Genomic DNA, 21,412 nt, shown 5'->3' on the forward strand with positions numbered 1-21,412 from the left:
TATTAAACGGTGCCAAGTATGATTCAATAATGGCCATGCTACTGAAATAATTTACTTGAGTATATTTCACATTTTGGAGAAACTGTTTTCTGACGATAAGTATATTTGCATACTTTCGGTTGACCTTCTCCAATTATTTTCTTCATTCTCTTGAATATTTAAACATAGAACTAGGAACACAAATTGCTATTCAAGCTGCTTTGCTTTTATTCATCAATAGAATGAAACCTTTGAGGAAAAGCTGTCTTTGAAATCTTTATAAATGACACTGTGACTTCATTGGCATTTCTGGCATTGATATATCAACATTTGCTGAAGCAAATTGTTTTACTGAGAACAAAAAATGAAGCATAAATTCAGATTCCATTGACATTAGAATTATTGGCCTAAATTAAGAAATATCACAAAATCCCATCTATAATAAACATCAAGGATAAGTATTTAATAATACTGCAAATAAAAAATAGAAGCAAAAAAGACTTCAGCAATGACATTCAGACGAGAGAGAAGCAGCTTCTATGGTACTAATTAATTTAGTACATACTGCTTTGAATTAATGATAACATCCATAAAGAATCAGACCAGCACCATTTCAAGGTATGAATATGCTCCTTATGTTCTTTGTAACAATAAAACAATCTGTCCTGGGAGGAGGACCATTTGATGAACAAACCAGGAACCTCTGGAAATAGATAGCTTTCACATTAGAGTGAAATGGACTTTTGCAATTGCCCCGTCCCAATTTTTAAGATGCTATGGAATATAGCTTTTATCTGAATTAGAGGGAAGAGAAGGAAGACCAGTGGTGGGATTCAGCCAGTTCCACCAGTTTGGGAGAACCAGTTGTTAATTTTCTGAGCAGTGAGGTGAACTGGTTGTTGGAAGAAATCATTAGGTCAGAGAACCAGTTGTTAAATTATTTGAATCCCACCACTGAGGAAGACTTATAATCTTCCATGACTAGCCAATTCATTGAAATCTTTAATTCCAGCAGCTTTTAGGGTGGTAGATAAACAAATTTTGAGCAAGTGGTTTAAGAGGTACTTTGTGTTTTTAAGTCATCAACTGTGCTTTTGGGGAAGGCATAACTTTTTTAAAAAAAATCTAGGCCCAATTAGTCTTTGTTAGCTGAGATTCATTTCACAATGGCTTTGAGTTACTTGATTTGTCTCCCCATTTTGTTAATCTGTTATTTTGACTGTGGTGTATAGCACTGTGCTTTTAATGGAGGCAAGCTTTTAAATGTTTTAAGAAACTGTTTCAATTATTGAAACATTTTCTATATTTTATGTGCGTTGATGTATTTTATTTATTTCAAATAAAGGACTTTATGGGCAGATGAATTTGAGTGTGTGGATGTATTTGCATAAATAGCTCACTTTTAAATAAATCAACAGCAGCTTCAGTTGTGTACAAAGGATATCCCTATTCTTTTCAAAAGAGGGGAAGATTCAGGAAGCCAAGCAATATAGCCCACCACTGAAAGACATGAGATATTCACAGAAGATCCTCACAAACTCACAGAATTGTGAATTAAGCTACCTGTAGCTTGCTTTAAGGTTTCAGGCAGAGATAGAGGATCTCACAAAGTTCAAGGCAATGCATATCTAGCTAAAAATTGAATGAGACTTTGGACATTGAGCATAATGGCCAATTGTCTGCTGAAGTGACAGTTAAGACAGTACCCAGAAAATTGGAATCTAGATTTTTTCAGGTTTCCTTTGAACTAGATTCCCACACTATTTGTGCCTTTCTTCAGGAGGAAAAAAAAAACCAGGAAAAATATGCTTCAATTCAGGATTTCTGATGTTGTGCCCTTCTGCCCTCCTTTCAAGTATTTGAAAAATACTACCACATGCCCTTTTGCTTCTTGGATGAGAAGTGATGCTGTGTGCAATTTTAAGGCAGCCATTGCTTATTCCCGTGCTATTAATAGTATTAAATAGTATTACAAGATAAATTACAATTCACTTTATTGTATATTTTACAAATTTATGAAGTTACCCAGAGCCCTGATGTCCATTACTTCTACATGATCCGCAGGAATATGTGTAGCATTTCTGGAAAGGGAATTCAGGGTTTCAGTATAATGAAAGAAAGCTCTAACCCTTCTTTTTTTGCAGTTCAAACAAGCATACATTTTCGGCCAAGTCAAGAAGAATTTCATTTCTATGTTCAGCTGGAATGAAAAAATATTCTAAAGAGATTTGCTGAAAAGCAGGATACAGTTTGGTTTACTGCAGCTAGAAAGAGCTGAGAAAGAAATGCAAATGCAAAATTTAATGTTGCTCTTGGCCATTAGAAATATGCTCCCAAAAGGACAGTTGCTTTCCTCAGAAGTTCTTTGTGATTGACATAAAGGGGGATCTTCTTGTCCACCACCTGCCATCGCACCATCACTTCAAAGTCACAACCCTGGAGAAACTGGAGAAAGAAATCCCAGACAGATTTTTTTTTTTATTACAATTAGTTTCCCTGCAGCCTCATGAAAGCTAGAAGGAAACAGCCTTGGAGCATGTGATATGAGTAGATTACCTCAAAAACTTCAGTGAGACTATTAATCTGAGATCGATGAGAATAAAAATCACCTTTAGGGTCTGCACTATTTCTCTTTGCATATACAATACAGTGTATATGACTGTGTCTGCAGTAGACCTGCTAAATGTTCCTCTTATTACAGTGTAAGGAATTGTGATCCATTCTCTATCTATTTCATAGACATGCATGCATGTACACACACACACATACACACACACACATAAATGCACAATTTATCTTCTTTCTTTACCATGATTTTGTCTTTCACCTTTCAGAGTGCTTTCCTAAATTTCCTTGGACCCTTCATCTATCTCCCTGGGGATCCACCACCCTGGGTTTTGTTCACAGGATCTTAGAATTTGCAACTTGAGGATAGCATGATGGTAAGAAGTGACCTGGTGACACATACTGAATTCAGACGCTTCATTTCGACATCATTCTGATCTTCAAAATGTACACTGATGGCCACTGTCTCTATCCAAGCATTGTCTGTGTTCCTTGGATCATCTACGTATCCTTTATATATCTGGAAGAAGATAGGATTCAGGGAGATAATGTATACATAGAGAGAAAAGACAAAAAGGCTGGTATCATTCAGAGGATAGAACAGTTCCTTATCAATCTAAAGAACAATTGTCACAAAGGTGTGTAGAAGTAAAAAGTACCATTCCTTCTGGAAAGGATGCTGGTGGTACTATTATTGTACTATAGGAAATACCTTTAGCTCAGATGCCCTAGAATAGAAGGCATTTTTCTGTTTCTGATGTGTGTTGTGAGATTAAGGAGTTTTTATAGTGCCATATAACACATGGATAAAATCAACCCCACTTTTAACTGATAAACTATAACATTTTATATCAAGCCAAATCCAAAAGTGCTTATATACTATCTAAAAGACAATCAAAAACCCAGCAAGGAAGGAAACAGCCTAGGCCTTAGAACATATCTCCTCCAGCAGCCAACACAGAAAAAAGTTGGGAACAATACCAGATAAATAATCAGGGAAGAAATAATACCCTAATCCAGGAACCATCAAAGAAGAAGCATATCCCCAACAAAATGGCAGAGCAAAATACTATATTTAAATAGCCACCCACTCCACTCTCCTTCACACTAATGATGTTACCTAACCTGGTTAATGAAAAGTTGGCAAAAAAGCAACTAAGCTAGCACGAAGACCCAACCCTGACCTATATATATTCTCCTATATTGGTTAAATCATTGTTTGATTACAGGCTTGTGAAAATGGATTAAAAAGTCTACTTTGCTAAATATTTGGACCTTATATAATATGGTTACATCATTACATACAGAAATTCTTCCTAATATCAATAAACAAAATGTGTATGACCCATGCTGTGTCTTCGGTAAACTGCAAAATACTGCAGAATTTTACAAAATGTAAAATTTCTGTATTGTTAAAATGTCATCTTAAAAAACATGATTCATTCTATGTTGTGTCCACATTTAGGCCCTATATGGCCCCAGCATCATAAGTGCAATTCTCTACAACTGTCATGCCTTTAAGAAGATAGTGGGAAAAATGGTTAATGTTCACCAACAATTCTATAAGACTCTTCTCCACTTTTATCAAGCCACAACTTCATGGCCAAATACCTCTGTTCCTTGATTCAGCAATTTCTGAAATTGTGGCCAGAACTCTCGTCTCAGGACCTGTTTTATTTTTTGTGGCAATGCTTCCCCAGGTTCTAGAGATCCCTGGAAAGAATCAAAGCATTATTTAGTGCACGAGGCACAGATTCTATTAACTGTAATGCTATAGAAAACAGAAATTTCTCTTCAGTTGGCAGTTTTTGTAATGGTGGGATTCAATTTTTTTTTACTACCGGTTCTGTGGGCGTGGCTTGGTGGGCGTGGCAGGGGAAGGATATTGTAAAATCTCCAGTCAGGGGTGGTATTTGCCGGTTCTTTAAACTACTCAAAATATCCGCTACTGGTTCTCCAGAACTCATCAGAACCTGCTGAATAACACCTCTGGGGTGGGCCTAATAAATTTAATAAAATGATAAAACTCTGAGGTGCAGGTAAGTAACCTTTTCTGAGGTATTAAAATCGAGGATTTTAATTATATATCTCTACCTTCAGGGCATATCATGATACTATTGAGGTTCTGGTGTTGGAAGTGTGGCGATCTAAACAGGGAAGAACATGCTTCAATTTGACCCAAGCAAACTGGACCAATTTTGATTTTAAGGTCCCCTTATATATGGAGATTTACCATCCTTTAGCTCTTTGTAGGGTTGCCTTGCCCCAGGCAGAACTGGTACACAATATGGGGATCCTCCAGGAAATGTGGCTGCTATTTGAGGAATAAGTAGCAGCCATAGCCAGAAGGGCTTTGTGCATAGATTGTCCTCTATACCAATTGTGTGGTTTCCTGAATTGGAAAGCATTACTAAAGATCACTGATGCCTTGATTGCCTCCTAAATGAATTACTGCAGTGAACTCTACATAGAAAATCAGCTGCAGTATGCAGTAGCCTGGGCAGTTATGAGAGTACCTCAGTAGACCCATATTGCGTTCTATGAGCTGCACTGATTCTGAGTTGGCTTCTCTATGCATTTCAAGAGGTGATTGCATCCTATAAAGCTCTTTATACCTTTCTCCAATTGTTTATTCCCAAGCTACTAGTTCTGGATAGGCATGCTGAGATCAATCCATTTGATATTTCATAATCTTTAAAAATTAGGATGTTTCCTCAAGCACAGGGCCTGTAGATTAGACGAACCCATCATTTTGGGGTTTTTTTTGTGTCTAAGGAGGTAAGTAAGTAAGATCTGTAGACACATGCCACTTCATTGGAATCAAATTCAGTCTACAGCACAGAACACATTCTTATCCACATAATGAAAAATATACCCAACTTATATGTTTTTATTATGGAAAACTTCAGAAGGCAGCCATACTTTTATTTTTTTCATATGTGTGGTCCTTGGCTTATTGTCCATTCTCCTCGGCTTATTGTCCTCAGCTTAGTGACCGTTCACAGTTACAATGGAACTCTGTGGGTCTACTTATGACCTGGGTTCAAAATGTTGATGGCTACCCCCTGTGGTCACATTATTGCATTTTGTGTGCCTAGCAACTGACCCACATTTATGCACCATCCTGTGGTGACCATGATTTTCAACATTTTTTGGAGGACAACACATTTACTTGTGCTTTCAGACAAAAATGCCCATTGCAGACAATGGATTTGCTTAATGCCCCTAGTATTTGTTTTAGAACTGCCATTTGTGCTTAATGCCCATAACAGAGAAAGTAAAATCAGATGATCTGCTTAACTACCAGCATAACATAACTGAAATTTTAGGCTCAGTTACAGCTTTAAGTCAAGGACTACCAATAAACATAGTTTGTTGTTTTAACAGTACATATTATTAATTGGCATGATTTCATTAAATTACCAACTTAGATCTTATTGAAGATAGACTGCCCCATATATGCTTACCCCAAGTAAAACCCAATTATCCAAGAAAGGGAAATTGACCACTAAAACTTCCAGCATTTTCTTCAAGTTTTTTCTATAAATGGATCCATCAACATTCCTTCGCCAACTATAAAAAAAGAGAGTATAGCTTGCTGTTGTATCAAGGTACATGAAGAAATCAAAAGGTATATGAAGAAATCTATAATACTAAAATAAAATGAGCTCTGATTGTTATCTGGATGAGAAGCAGTATACAAATGTATTTTTTCTAAATATGTATTGTATATATAATCAAACTCTATTATATCAGTCAGATATTCATTATGCACACACACACACTGAAAGTAGATATAAGCCTCTGCATAGTAGTTAAAAATCATTGTGATAGATTTTTCCAGTATCTCTATCCTATTCAGCCTTAAATATTTATTCAATAAATCATAAACTAAAAACTTAAGATGAATGTTCTGCTTTTTGATAATCAGAAAAAGTCTTTTGAAACTACATGCAGCTTCTGCTCATGCTTCAAATCATGAGCATCCAAGGTTCCCCCCCCTCCTGTTGCCATGGATACCACATTTAAGCTGCCAAGGTGCTGCTATCAACACCTAAGGCTCAGAAGTGTGGTGAAAAGTGGAATGTAGTTCACAATACTGATCTGCGGAAACAAGATGTCTGCTTCTAATCTCTGGATGAGTATAAAACAGGAATTAAAATAAAAACAAATTACAAAAGAAGCACATAAAATTTCCTCACCGTGTCACAACTGAATGCAAGGCATGATTGGGTCCAAAGAACCTAAGGATTCCTTGGCCCCTCAAGCCTGTCCTGCCCATGGGATTTCTGAAAGAGAAACATAGTTCTGTCATGAGCTAGGGCCATAGAGATGCTGCCCTTCCCCTGGGAACTCCCATCTGGAAACAAATGTTCAAGGAGAGGTCAGAACGATAAGCTAAGCCAGGGGTCTCCAACCTTAGCAACTTTAAGACTTGTGGACTTCACCTCCCAGAATTCCTCAGCCAAGTTGAAGTCCACAAGCCAAGGTTGGAGACCCCTGAGCTAAGCAGTTATTAGTTTGAACTAAGGCTCACTAGTACTTACACTTGAAGAAAAGCTGAATTACTGAGGAAAAGGCATTTGGATTGACCACCATTCAACTAAAACAGTATTATTTGACTGGCCTGCCTTTCCCTATGGAGTAACCCATCTCTACATAATCTGCTGAAAGAGAAAGGCTGCCTTCCAATGAAGTATCACAGTAATTGATTATGTCTCTTAGGAACCCTTAAGGAATCAGAGATGTTCAGCCTCTCTGGCTATGAGCCTTTTGTTTTGAAGACATTGAACATTTTCACCTCATTCTTTTACTAACCTAATTGTTATTATCTCCTATCAAGAAAATCTCTGGGTAAAAGTAACCCGGCTTTCTTTTAAATGCTGAACAAAATATATTGCACCTATAATTTGACTCTGGAATGTGCACTCTCAAAATATCTTGATCAAACTACTATGAAGTTGAAAAGGAGAGCAATTTCCTGAAGAAGATACTTCCAAATCGCTTCTTTTGTTATCTGCTATAACTGCTGCACTTGAAATGGGATATATGAGTTCAAGCATAAACATTCAGGACATCCATGATGGGACTCTGACTTCTAAATTCTGATGTTAACTAATTTTCAGCAAAAAGTGGAGACAGTAACCAAGATTCCCTCTGTGTGACTTACAGTGGCAGGCCACCCTCAACAGTATAAGTGCCATGGAAACTCTGCCTGTTGATCTCTCCATCCAGGCTGTTGAAGTTTATTCTTGAAAGGTTTTCCAAATTGCTGGAAGATAGGAGCAAAACTTTTATCTTTTTAGCATCTTTGGCCAGTGAAACGCAACTTTTAAACCAAAGGACCTCAATGTAACAAAAAAATAATCAGTAGAATATTTGTGATAGAAGCAAACAGAAGCAGCAGCTCCACTAAAAAAAAGACAATGGCCAGGTATAGTGAGAGGAAGCTAGTGGTAGGAAGCACCTATAAGAGCACTTACTCTCTCAGGAACTTTGGTGTGATATCCTCTTGTGTTTCAGAACTATAGAAGGGCGGATTATAGATATCGAACTCTGTCTGCCAGGAAAAAAAGGTTATTTTAGACTTCAGAATTTTGCATAGCAACATGTACTCTCATTTCAATTATGAGGTATTTTGGAGAATTCCAAAGTGAAAACTGAATTTCTTTCTGAATTTCCTTAGGCCTAGCAGATCAGGTACTATACGATACCATATTTTTTCCTATTGTTGTAGTGTTCTGCTTTGTTGTTCTTGTATTCTTGTAAGATGAAAATATGCATACTTTATAATAAACAAACATGGTTGCTCATGCATGAGCAATAGTTATATGTATATGCATGAGACAAGAAAAGGAAACAAAAGAAAAGGAAGCAAAATCTACTTAAGGCAACACATTTGCTACACATTTGAATATCTTTTTTAGCCTTGCTTCCATCATGTCCATATAGTGTTCATATATTGCTTGTGTTCTTTAAGTTTCTCAGCTCTCTTTTAAAGGATCTCTATTAACTCCTTCTGGACTTCCCATTTTTCACATTGTAGTCTGTTACAATTCAATCCTTATTCATTTTTGCTATCGGATAAAATCACCTCTGCATACTTTTTTCTACTTTTCTTTCACTTTTTTATTCAAGCCATATTCATAACCTATTAATTCTTGATCCAATCTCTTTTTTTATCACACTCACTTCTAAAGCATTCCATTCCTACTGTGTTCAATTGATTGATTTTTAACATATTCAACTTTCAATTCCATATAACATAATGGGGAAAGGCGTGCTCTTTACACAGACGTTTTTATTTCTTTCAACAAGCATTATATCCTCACTGTAATCAGATACTATCCATTACTTTTCTACAAGCATTTGCCGAGCATATACTTTCTCCATTTACAAACTGAGTTCAGAGCCAAGGCCTCTAAGGGTGATCAGATTCCACCAAATATATTTATTTCATTGTATAGGTATTTAGTTTATAGTTTTCCAGAATTTTCAGAATTGTAGACAGGTGAATTTATGTAGAATTCTTGTTATAGGAGATCCGTAGCACGGGATTCAGATTTGTTTAGTAAGAGGATAATTTAAGTAAACACTTGGTCCATTTAGCATTAATCAGGATAACAGAACCAACTGTCTAAATTTAAGATTCCTACCTGCCATGGCACCTTCTCATCCGGCACAGGGAAGCGAATGGCAGTAGACTTGGGATATAGGAGGTTCCTAGAACTCACATGGGACAGGATGAATAAAGATTCCAAGACTTCCTCTGCTTGCTGCTCCTTTGTTTCAGCAGCCCTGCTAGGGACTGAAACCCGCCCACCACAGAATTCTATTTATCGTATGTATCATCAATCAACATTTTCCATAATTTTGGAAAAATATCTATTTGCACTTGAGAAGCATTAATGACACCAGGGGTCCCAAACTCTCAGTCTGTGGTCTGGTGCCAGGTGCAGCCCAATTGGAATCAGGCCATGGAGGTGGTGGACAAGTGCACACGTGTGTGAGTGTGAAGCTGCATTTGTGAAAGTGGCATGCATATACGAAACCATCCCCTCTCCCCTCCACCCGTCTTTGCCTCCACCAGTCTGCTGAGCTAGAAAGATCGGAGAACACTGACTTAACTCTTCTAAGATAGAGTAATATCTTTCATTACACTAGCATATTTAATCTTGGATAAGAAACACATATTATAAAGGCAAGTGAAGTACCTCAGTTTTACCCATTTTCTCTAATTATATTAGGTGTTCAGCTCCCATAATCCCCAATCCACATAGGTCCTCGAACAGACTATAGGATTATATTTATGTAATATATTGTTTATTTTATTTTTTCTAATTCTTGAAGGGGCAAAGCTCCCCTTGAAACAGCAGATCCATGACCTGAGAGTCCTCGATTCCTAGCTACCACTTGGCAGGCAAGTAAAGACCATGGATAGAAGAGATATTTTTTATTAATTTATACATAACACCCCCACTGTTTATAAGTAACTTAAGGTGGTGACCATATCTAATACTCCTTTTCTCATCATATTTTCTTCACAACAACAACCCTTGTGAGGTGGGGTGGGCTGACAGAAAATGATTGGTCCAAAATCACCCAGCCAGTTTTTCATGCCTAAAACAGCACTAAAACTCACTTGTTTCTAGTCTGATGCCTTAAGGGACTTGCCATAGAAACTCATGTTACTATCACCACCAATTTGGTTTACCACAATACTCTCCTTATGGGGATGCCTCTGAAGACCACTCAGAAATATGTGACGCATGGGGTGGCCCACCCAACTTACCCAATATGGATTTTCTGCTGACATATTTTAATGAACCCTCTAAATGGAAGTGAAAGAGATGGGATTACGATCAATGTTTTTCTCTTGCAGTTCCCATGCTGTGGAACACCTCCCTTTTGAGATTACATTGTCATTCTCACTGTTGGGCTCAGAAATAAAAACATGTACCAGAAGATCTCTGAGGATTCATTTACTCTTTTTATTGTTGTGTTTTTATTGATGGTTATGTTTTTATTATATATATATATATATATATATTTTCTGAGGTTCTCGCGGGTATTTGTATGTGGATCTTTGGTTATTGGGTTTCTCGCGTAGATTGAGTATCTAGGCAGCGATGAAGTCTCATTCATCATCTTCAGGCTTCTGTCTTCAGCTCTGTGCTTCTCAGAGTCTGAGAAGCACAGAGCTGAAGACAGAAGCCTGAAGATGATGAATGAGACTTCATCGAAACGCTGCCTAGATACTTCCAATCTTACGCGGAGAAAACCCTAATAACCAAAGATCCATATATATATATATATATATATATATATATATATATATATATATATATATATATATATACACACACACACACACACACACACACACACACACACACACACATATATATAAGCAATTGATACAAATTCTAACATTTTGATTTAAGCAGTCTTCCCTTCTCAGAAAGGCCCATTGCTGAAGACACATATTGCTTTTCCTCTTTCAGATTTAAAAACTTAATGTGATGCATATAAGATTTCTTCTCATTTTTTCTAGGAAGCCAGAGAGAGAGAGAGAACAAACAACCTGAAGTCACCTAATGAGCTTCACACTGAGTGAAGAACCTAAATTTCCCCTCATTGCAATCCAGTACCTTAATTATATCAGAGAGTTTCTCAGGCAAAGATGATTCAGCAGTGCAATAAGGATCAACATGGCACAGTGAATATTTATGCAGGAAGTAATATAGCAAATGAGAGATCTGCCATCTTCAAGAAAAATTCTGCTCAAGATGCCATTATATCTGAGGTATATGGTCATTATTACATAATGTGAATGAGTGCTAAGAAAATCTACATTCATCTTCAAATGAGGCCAAATGAGCAGAACAAAATATAACTTGGAATGGTAAGAATTCTGTTTACTTCTTGTGATATATTTTATATTCAAATTCTAGCAAGTAAAAATATATATACATCACAGTTCTACTATAAAGGATGTGTGTGCATTATTGTTTTTTCCCCAAAATATAAAGTGGGAAAGAAAGAGTAAGTTCCCATTTATGAAATGAAAAATGATACATACATGTAAACCAAAATAAAAATCTAATGCAAAATGGTTCTCGGAGGTATGTGCTTGCAGAAAAACATACCTAAAACAGGAATATCTTCCTCTGTACCAAACCCACTGTTAGACAACGATTGAACAATCCATTGTAATCCCTTTGCAAATTGGAATATCTAGAGAAGAAGCAATTCATTGCACTTGTTAATTACTACATTCATTAAAAAGTGACTTTCAAGAAAGAAGGTTGGAAGACATGGCTTGTAAGTGAATCTAGGCCACAAGAAAGAACTCTAAAGTGTTTATAATGTTGGTTCATGTAGTATAACCTTTTTACAAGAGACCACTAAAAATTGGCTCTCCAATTGAGATATGTGCCTGCTTGTTACCAGTATATAGCTTAATCCACAACTTGCCCTATTGCCTGACACTAGGAATTTAATGACTAAAAGAAGCTTTAGAAGAATATGGGGGTCTGCAGAAATGCCTTTACTTCTGAAAGCACACAGTGTTCTTTTTAAATACTATAGCATGGCTGACATGAAACAGCCTTATATGCTTTCCAGTTCTCGGAGAGCTGCCTTGTGTCCAGATGGGCCAATGCTTTGCATAAGTTTTCAATATTCTCCAACTAGGCTAAGCTAAAAGACGGGATGGAAGCTTCAGAACTCAACCTTACCTGTTCTTCCAAGTGTAACAACCTTTGTTCCAATAGCTTCATCGTTTTCTCCTGATCAAGATCCAGCATTTCTGTTAGTTTATCCACTCTGGAAAAAAAGATTAGTATTTCAAGCAGCATCAAAGGGAGAGTGATTATACCCTCAAACATGAGGTTTTGTGACAGAATCAACTGCCTCACGGTAGAATGTTCTTCCACTACTGAACATATGTGGATCTTGTATTCTGAATCCTAATAGGAATACTAGGGACAAGTGGGATTTGGAGTAGTCTAAGGCCTAAAATAAGGTATGCATTTGGAGGGTTACTCAAACCTTTCACATTCTTCTGAATTATATTTCACAATCTTGATCATGAGCTGACCTGATGTTATTACTATTTAAATGGAAAAGACATTTTTCACCTGTCCGTGATGTGCTGGATTTTCTGCTCAGGAGTGTGCTTTTGTTGAGACTGTTGGAGTTGCAAATAATTTTCCTTCAGGTACATCTCCCAGGACAATAAAGCTGCCTCTTCATTCTTCTCAAATTTCTTTTCTGCAGGTCAAATCAAATATAATACATAGAGCTCTCATCTCAGAAAATTGACAGTTACAACACAGACGGACAATGGGGTAGGACATCATGACAGTGTGGCACTTGTTTTGCCACTTGGATGAAATTAGATTAGATTTCATTAGTTTAAATTATATTAGATACTGTGGAGGCCACTGCTCAGTAATGACCCTTCAATTACTGGCAGCAATGGATTTAAGAAACAAAGAATTGCTGATCTAATAATTTTTGTTAGGTGTTTTTTTCTACCTATCAAAATCAACTTTTATTGCTTTGCTCTTTCTCTTCTTTCTCTTACATTATTTCTTCTCATCTTTCAGAATTCACTGATCTGCATCACCTCTTCCAAGCCACCATATTCTCCTTTTCAACTGCTCTTGAATTCCAAAATATAATAGGTAGGCTAATATTATCTAATGCAACTGAGATTAAAGTTAGTTTGAGTTTCATTTACCTTCTGGCGACTGTACGAAAAATGCTTGTTCTTTTAATTTGCCTTTAGTAATAATTTGTAGCTTTTCCAACAACATTCCTGGAATCTTTTCCAGGAGTCATCTATTTTATATGTTATTATTTTCCTCAATCTGACAAAGAATAATTTTTTTTTATCCCATAATCTGCTCACATAATGTATCCCAAATATTTGGATTTCAGCCTGCTAAGTATCAGAAAGATAATAAACAGTTGCTCTATATTCAAAAATAATATTTTGTATTTTTCTATTAATTCACCAGACATACTTATAGGATTTCAAGTATACTCTCAAACTTTCATTGAGATTGATATGATAACGAAACATTTCAGATTCAAAGTCAAAAGGATGCTTCAGAATATAGGAAGTACCAAAGACAATACTGGAAGTTGGAAATGTAGTGCAAATTCCTTACATACATGGATATTTTTTCGGAAATTTTATACCAGCAGCCACATAATCATGGAAAAAAAGAATTGCAGGGACGTGATACATGTTCCAAAACATCTTTTTGTCTTTGATCCTGGAGTGCCACAATTCTAAATGCTAATTTCTTAACATCTTGCAGAATTTAACATTGCATCTTTAATTAGGCAAAACCATAATTCTACCACAGATTAAACCAGGCAAGAATAGAATAAAAAAAGTACATAAGTTATTTTAGTAATATTCAGGGGTGGGATTCTACCAGTTCACACCTATTCGCTAGAACAGGTTGTTAACATTCTAAGCAGTTTGGAGAATCGGTTGTTAGAAGAAATTACTGGCCTAATCCTGTAAGGAAGGCAGGAAGGAAACATTCTGGGGTTGCTTACAGAAACTGCCTCTCCGTTAACCCTTATTACATTCTTGGCAGGACTAGACTTCCTGTCTCAGGAAAGTCTCTGGAGTTTTTTTCCCTTCCTTTGCTGGTACTTTGCTTGTGTGGAGTGACCATTTAAAGCTACAATGGCACTGAAAAAAGTGACTTATGAACATTTTTCACACTTACGACTGTCACAGCATCCCCACAGTCATGAGAGGTCAGGCGAGGAGAAGCGTGCCTTGATGTGAGTGATATTGAGTTGGCCATGCCCAGCCAGTCACATGACCATCAAGCTACGTCCACCCAGTCACATGACCACCAAACCATGCCCACCAACTAAGCCACGCCCACAGAACCGGTTGTTAAAAAATTTGAATCCCACCCCTGGTAATATTCACACAATCAATATATTTCTGTGTAAACACTTGTAAAGTACTTGCTTAAGAGGTCTTCCAGAACCACAGACAAGTAAAAATGAACTGATGTGATCATTTGTAACGTTAGCACATGTGCCTTTTTATACTCTTCAAAATTAAGTATTTACTTGTAATGTAACATCTGTTAGTTATTCATGAGCGGATAACTTCAGACAAGCAGTCCAAAATCTTTCCCAAATAGGAAAATGTTTTTGTACCAAATGTCTTAATGAATGCATAGTCTCCTAAAATTGAACACAGATAAAATAATACTCTGAATATTGAATGTCCTTTTAATAATATGTCTGCCATTTTCTGAATGTTTACCTAACTAGAACTCAAAGAAGGAATTGATAATTCTAATATGTTTCATGTTGCGAGCATTCTTGGTTTCCTCTTCCATTGATATGGTATCACAGGAAGCCAAAATCCAAGTCAGAAAAAGGAATATAGAAAGGATGCTTTTTATAAAATCAGCTATCAGCTTCTTCTGTTCATAATCCTTTTCATTTGATAGGTTTCTGACCAAATGATTTCTCTTGGAAAGTTTCTATATTTGATGCACTGATATCCTCACCCAAATTAAAGTCTGCAGACAGCGTTTCCTTTGTCACATAAAAGAAACTGACTAGTTCCTTGTTCTGTCCATAGTATTTTTTAATAAGTTTCACTAAAGATGCCTTCTTTACTTCCTTCCTTTTCAACTCTAAGACATACTGCTTTATTTTTGCTGTAACTGAGAGGTCCTTATCCATCATGATGCCTTTCTGGGGTTTGTCTAGAATGAGTTTGTCATTGCCTTTCTAGAATTAGGTCCTCTTTAATGTTTACACATGCTGTCCATTTATATTAATTTCTTCATCCTTGGAGAACAAAACTCTATACCTGCTTTGTTCACTGTTTTATAGCCAACAGACAGTTCACTAAATGTGTGAGTGGGCTTTACCATTGTGTACTTTTTTAACATATCACATTAACCCAGGTTTTACATTTATAAGCTCGGGTTTGGCCAATTGGTATTTCCTTTTTTGTTCCTAATTTCTTTGTTTATTTAAGTCTTCTCCTTTGCAGTGAATAAGAAACTGTCATAAAAATTGAATTTGGAGAAAAAAAGAACAGAGTAAGATCAGAGTAAGCTGGAAGTCCATATTGTCCCCATACCTGTTTAACTTGTATTTACCAAACAAATTTATAAATGGCAGAACTTGGAGAAATGGCAGCTGAAACAAAAATCTGAGGTTTTTGACTAAACAATAACAAATTAAAATATAAAAACACTCCTTTTAACCACAATTATTTTTAAAAACCCTAAAAGTTCATTATGAAAATAAAAAGTGAAAATTTGGTTTAATATTAACAGATAACAGATAATCAGAGTTGGAAGGGACCTTGTAGGTCAGCTAGTCCAATCCCCCGCCCAAGTGGGAGACCCTACACCATTTCTGATAGATGGCAGTCCAATCTCTTCTTGAAAGTCTCAAGTGATGGGGCTCCCACAACTTCCAAGGGCAAGCTGTTCCATTGGTTGATTGTTCTCACTTTCAGAAAGTTTATCCTTAAATCTCTCAGGTTAAATCTCTCCTTGTTCAGTTTCTATCCACTATTCCTTGTCTGGCCTACAGGCGTTTTAGAAAATAGCTTGACCCCTTCCTCTCTGTGGCAGCCCCTCAAATATTGGAAGACTGCTATCATGTCTCCCCTGGTCCTTCTCTTTACTAGACTAGCCAAGCCCAGTTCCTGTAACCATTCTTCATATGTTTTAGTTTCCAGTCCCCTAATCATCCCGATTGCTCTTCTATTATATATAATATTATATATAATATTAAATATTAATGTTAATGTTTATAGTTAGTAAATTGGAGAACTTTGATTCTGTTTATGACTGGCTGATAACCTCCATTTGTGCTGAGAACTACATCACTAAAGAAAAGTACAGTGACAAAAAAAGCCCATAACATTTTACAAACAGAAGTACCAATGAGTTAAGTCAGAGTGCTGGTGTGCTTTGAGACCTCTAATTGATCTAAAAAGCTCTGATGGATTTTTTTTAATGCTCCATATTCTAAGAATCACCTCTTTCATTCTCCTTTTTTCCTTTGTTTCCATTGTTAAGGAATTACAAGTTGTCATAAAGTGTTAATAGGCAGAAGCTGAACTATGTTATAGCCTGGCTCAAAATATCAGGGCCTTACTGAGCTGCTTGTGCCGTGTGGTTGGCTTCTGAAGAAACACACACTTGACAAATATCTGTAGGTGGTTTAGGAGGATAAAAGGTGGTGGAGCTGGTGGCCTGCTATTATACTCTTCAATCAGGTCATGACGCTGAAATTTCCAGATTTGGTCAGTGTGCTCCTGCACCTGCTGGAATGTGTAACTGGGGAGAAGAAAAGCAAATGTATTACTGAGTTTAATCTTCTACATAACTCATGAAAACACAAAGCATAATGGTACTCTCCTGTGTATCCCACTAACTAAGAGTCAGTACAGAAACATCTTCTCTATTTATGGCAGTGGAAGAATGGATATTATAGAACTGTTTATTACTACCTTTATTAAAACTGCCTCTCTTTACCTGCCTCTGAGCCAAGTATTTTTGGTTCACTTTCTGTTCTATAAGTCTGTAGAGATTCTCAGTCATCCAGGTCAGGTTGTCCCAAAGATGCTTTTTTCCAGGAGGCAACTGCACTTCCTTGTTTTTTCGCTTCTCATCCAAGAAGCTTCTTCAGCTCTGACAGGACAGTGGGGAATGGAAGGGTTTATACTCCTTGCAGACAGCTGGTCATTTGCATCCTTTTAGAAGGTTGTTGAAGCACTTGGAGATATATCTGTGTCCTCAGGGTCACCAGAGTAGTGCTCCTAGTTCCTGTAGTCTGCAATTTTTCCCCCTTCTGGAAATCCATTCCTGCTCCCACACTATCCCTAAAAATCTGTTCAATACTGTTCTATACTAAAAGTCTGTTTCTGTTCTATACTGGCTTATAGTTGTTATAACCAATGTGAGGGGCAGACATGTTTATTTTATTTTCTTGTGAACCTCAGCACACTCTATGATGAGCAGGCAATACAGAATCCCGTGTGTGGAACTTACTTGAACATAGCAATGAGGAGATTGAGAAGGAGAATGTTGGTGAAGAGTAGGTATAGGCAAAGCAAAATTACTGTCAGCCACTCAGGAAAAATGGGCTTCTTGTTGGCTTCACTGCTCTCTGGACATTTGGGCTTGTATGGATCAGTCCCATTTGGGCTGCACTGATCAAAGTTGAAATTCACCCCTGTTAGAAAACATAGTAAAGCCAACAAGCGCTGGAAGTTACAGCAATAAGAGGAAGGTCATCTAATTCCCTGATGCACAACAAGTAACATACTATATTGCCATACAAACAACTATCATTATAAAGTCTTTAAAATATTTTTTAATGGGAAGGCCTGGGATGAATGATTCAACCCTCTATGATCTGATTTTTAGAAGGTAGTGCTAAATAGGAGAGATGATTCAGATGTGCACATACTATGAACAGCTATTAAAACCTGCTGCCATTGGAACGCTGCCAGAGACAGGTCATAACTTATCTGAGGACCTTGTGGTTATTTGGCTTGCTATTTATAGCCAGAGTCTAAAATATGAGCCCTGGAACACAGCAATGTAATTGTTTTGGGATTAAGAAGAGAGTATCATGAGGCACATACATTGTATGTTATTTAAGCAGACCAGAACTGGATTAAAAGGGAGGGTTTCATTTGGTTAAACTTTTCTCATATAAAGATGAGCTAAATGGCATTGTTTCTATTTATGCTGCAGCTTTATCTGGTATGGCATCATCTTTCACAATTATCTATCCTCTCAGCCATTTATTCATAATTTTACTGATTTTTGCACACTATGAAATTTGTACAAACACTTTTCAGAGAAGATCATTGGTGGGATAAGATGTTTAATAATGAATTAGTTTGTAATTATCAGTCAAACAAACTGAACCTTGCTAATCCAGAGTATAAAATAATTCTGTACTCCATACCATCAACATAGGAGGGGATCTGTCCAAATAATGTCAAGTACGAATGGTAAAAAACACCTCGGAAGATCCAGTCTACCCGTTTCTCATTGTGGATTAGGATAGCTTGTTTGGCTACTCCAAAGGATACTATCCAAACAGCCAAGAGAAAAAGGAAAAAGAAGATATCCTTCATCTGTAAACCCACCAAACAAAGCAGAAAGAAAGTCTTCAGGCATCTTCATAAAAAAAAAGTGAATTATGAAAAATTATGTTTAAGTTTCCATGGTGTTTATCAATAGAAACTACAACTTACCATTCTCTTCACTATAATAATCTTGGGACCAAGAGTTTTACTGATTGTGAATATGTGCAATAGACGCAGACAGAAAATAATGAAAGCTAGGGATAGTACAATTCTTCCAGGGTACAAAGTTTCTGGGAACCATCTTAGCACAAAGGATAAAAACAAAAATACATACATTAATTGTATTACCAATGTAACATTGGGGTGATGTTCCCAAAGATTCCTGGTCTTAATTATAAGGACATCTTAATTGCCAAAGAATGAAGTAATATTTTTCTTAAGGTAAACAATCGTTCAGACAAAGAGGATTATGCATACATTCTCTCTTCAGTAATATTTCATGGTATGCTTAGCATATTAACCAAAATATGAAAAAGACTCAGAAAATTATGGATTAACAGGATAGTAAATCTCTTATAGAAAAAGACTAACCAAAAAGGCTATATATTCAGGACAACTGATCAAAGAGTGAACAAAGGGGATTTGCATATAAATGAAACTTCCTCATATATAGAGTTAAAAGGAAAGGATTTGAATTCTAAGGCATATGTTGAGAGAATGTGATATAAACTTAAGTCTGATCTTAGGGCTTTTGCAGCAAAAGAAACTGGGTGAAAATTATTTGCATTTTGATTACTTTTTCTTTTATACATTATATCAGGTAGATTTCTTAAAATAGTAATTAGCATAATGAAACAATCCTTCCACCAAATTTTTCTTTGAAAAATAGGATAACATACACAGGGACTTACCTACAGACCAATCCAACTATAAAGATCAAAATGGCACATGCATCCAATTTATTCCAGTAATCACTGAAATATAAAGAAGCCATTTTGACCAAGCCAAACCCATCAGGATCACAAAAAAGCTAAAGAAAGAAAGAAGAAAGAAAGAGAGAGAGAGAGAGAGAGAGAGAGAGAGATGGAGAGAGGGAGGGAGGGGGAGAGAGAGAGAGAGAGACAAAAGATTTACCATGGGTTGGTTCAGACATTGTGATCCTGCTAATGATCTGCATCAGGATGTCAAACTTGTGTCATCATGGTGTCATCACATGACATAACGTGACTTTTTTTCCCTTCGCTAAACTGGGCGTGGGCATGTCCAGTGCATGATGCATCTGTCCTGCAGGCCACCAGTTTGACATCCCTGATCTACAGCATATTGAAAAGAAAATAAGCTTGAGTGATCCCTGTTCTCCCATCTCATGCACTCGTCTAAAAAAGATTTCTGAAGTTGTTAAATCACAGTTTTTATTACACTGAAACTAGTCTGATTTTGAATTAGGATATTGAATGCAATGTCCTTAAATGGTTACGTAGATTTGTACCATTTACAGAAAAAACTTTCCTACCATATAGAACAATCAATAACCTCTCAAAATGATATATACAGGCCACCTTTCCTTAAGATCTCAGAGTATAGAGGTACAAGTACTATATTATGTCATGCTCCCATGTATGGACATTTCACATGAGTTCTCTATGTTTACACGGTGCATGTCCTCTGAGATATTTTCAATTATATTGACCACCGGGAAGCACCACATTACTGATTTCAACCTTACTGGGAATTACCAGACATGGTTAGCTGTATATTATTCTATGGAGTTCATAGTCTCTACTAGGAACCCCATTGTGTAACATATGGCTCCCTGCATCTGACAGTTCCCATTAAGGATGAAAATGGTAATGCAATGTCTCCTAGTGGTCAGTGACACTGAACAATCAAGTAACAGTCTGAAGCTAAAGAGCAATGTTGTACTGATTTGTGCAACAATACCTGCCGGGCCTCTTCACACACTAAGGAGAAAAGCCAGAAATAGATGACATATTCTGGCCAGGATGGGGTTGACTGGAAATCTGTCATCAACACAAAAGCAAATAGGCAGAGAAAACTGAAGTAGGAAAGGATGTTGAGGTGGAAGATGACCACAGGGGCAGTGAAGAAAGCTCGGAAACGGTTTAAACCAGTAGTTGGCTGGATCCTCTTTTTTCTGTGAAAGGAAAGAATGGCAGATTGGCCTGGCTGTACTTATGGCAAGAAATCAATTTTGCATACCTCTTCCATATATCACTATGTCTACTGTATGGTTATGACTGAAATACCACATGGGCAGTCTTACTCTTTGTCAATGATCTTGACAACCCCCTCCCTGTTAAGATTCACCTTGGATAATTGCTGACAATGCTTATATCTAGCTTAAAAATTGTGCCAACTTTAGAATAGCAAGAATACTCCATATGCTGTGCATACTTAAAAGACATTTGTTAACATGGGAACTACATCTAGACATAGCAAAAATACAGGTGCATGCTTTTGTTGGCTAATGAAACTAATTTGATTATGTGTTTTATTAGTTTGAAGTTGGACATAAATCTGTATATTGCTGGATCATTTTACTAGAAAATAGGAAATACTAGTCCATTTGTTCTATATATTGTATAGATTTCAACAATTTAGAAAATGTAGAAGCTGACTTTTCTTATGAAAGACACACACTGTAGAAAAACATAACTGAAGCTGTTTCACACGATAACAATATGGCTGTAGAAGGAAAAATAACACATCTAATTGCTAAGA

At 36.7% G+C, this 21,412-nt stretch overlaps 1 protein-coding gene across 2 annotated transcripts in view; it reads right to left on the reverse strand.

Moving 5' to 3' along the window:
* Positions 1-249: 249 nt before the first annotated feature.
* The window catches only part of TRPM2 (transient receptor potential cation channel subfamily M member 2), a 44,663-nt gene continuing 23,500 nt past the window's right edge, over positions 250-21,412 (reverse strand). For both annotated transcript variants that reach the window (XM_026667740.2, XM_087964892.1), the window contains 17 exons: positions 20,612-20,825; positions 19,582-19,700; positions 18,839-18,971; positions 18,547-18,718; positions 17,619-17,802; positions 16,723-16,904; positions 12,687-12,819; positions 12,285-12,372; positions 11,694-11,781; positions 9,201-9,352; positions 8,028-8,104; positions 7,715-7,816; positions 6,747-6,833; positions 6,012-6,117; positions 4,156-4,257; positions 2,948-3,064; positions 250-2,424 (listed from right to left, as the gene is read on the reverse strand). In XM_026667740.2, the coding sequence (XP_026523525.2) occupies positions 2,299-2,424; positions 2,948-3,064; positions 4,156-4,257; positions 6,012-6,117; positions 6,747-6,833; positions 7,715-7,816; positions 8,028-8,104; positions 9,201-9,352; positions 11,694-11,781; positions 12,285-12,372; positions 12,687-12,819; positions 16,723-16,904; positions 17,619-17,802; positions 18,547-18,718; positions 18,839-18,971; positions 19,582-19,700; positions 20,612-20,825 (2,182 nt within the window). In that variant the 3' untranslated portion in view covers positions 250-2,298. The remainder of the gene's footprint in view (positions 2,425-2,947; positions 3,065-4,155; positions 4,258-6,011; positions 6,118-6,746; positions 6,834-7,714; positions 7,817-8,027; positions 8,105-9,200; positions 9,353-11,693; positions 11,782-12,284; positions 12,373-12,686; positions 12,820-16,722; positions 16,905-17,618; positions 17,803-18,546; positions 18,719-18,838; positions 18,972-19,581; positions 19,701-20,611; positions 20,826-21,412) is intronic.

Source organism: Notechis scutatus, chromosome 4, assembly GCF_049901735.1.
Source record: "Notechis scutatus isolate UNSWTSFEM ecotype Mainland chromosome 4, rNotScu1.2, whole genome shotgun sequence".
Lineage (NCBI taxonomy): Eukaryota > Metazoa > Chordata > Lepidosauria > Squamata > Elapidae > Notechis > Notechis scutatus.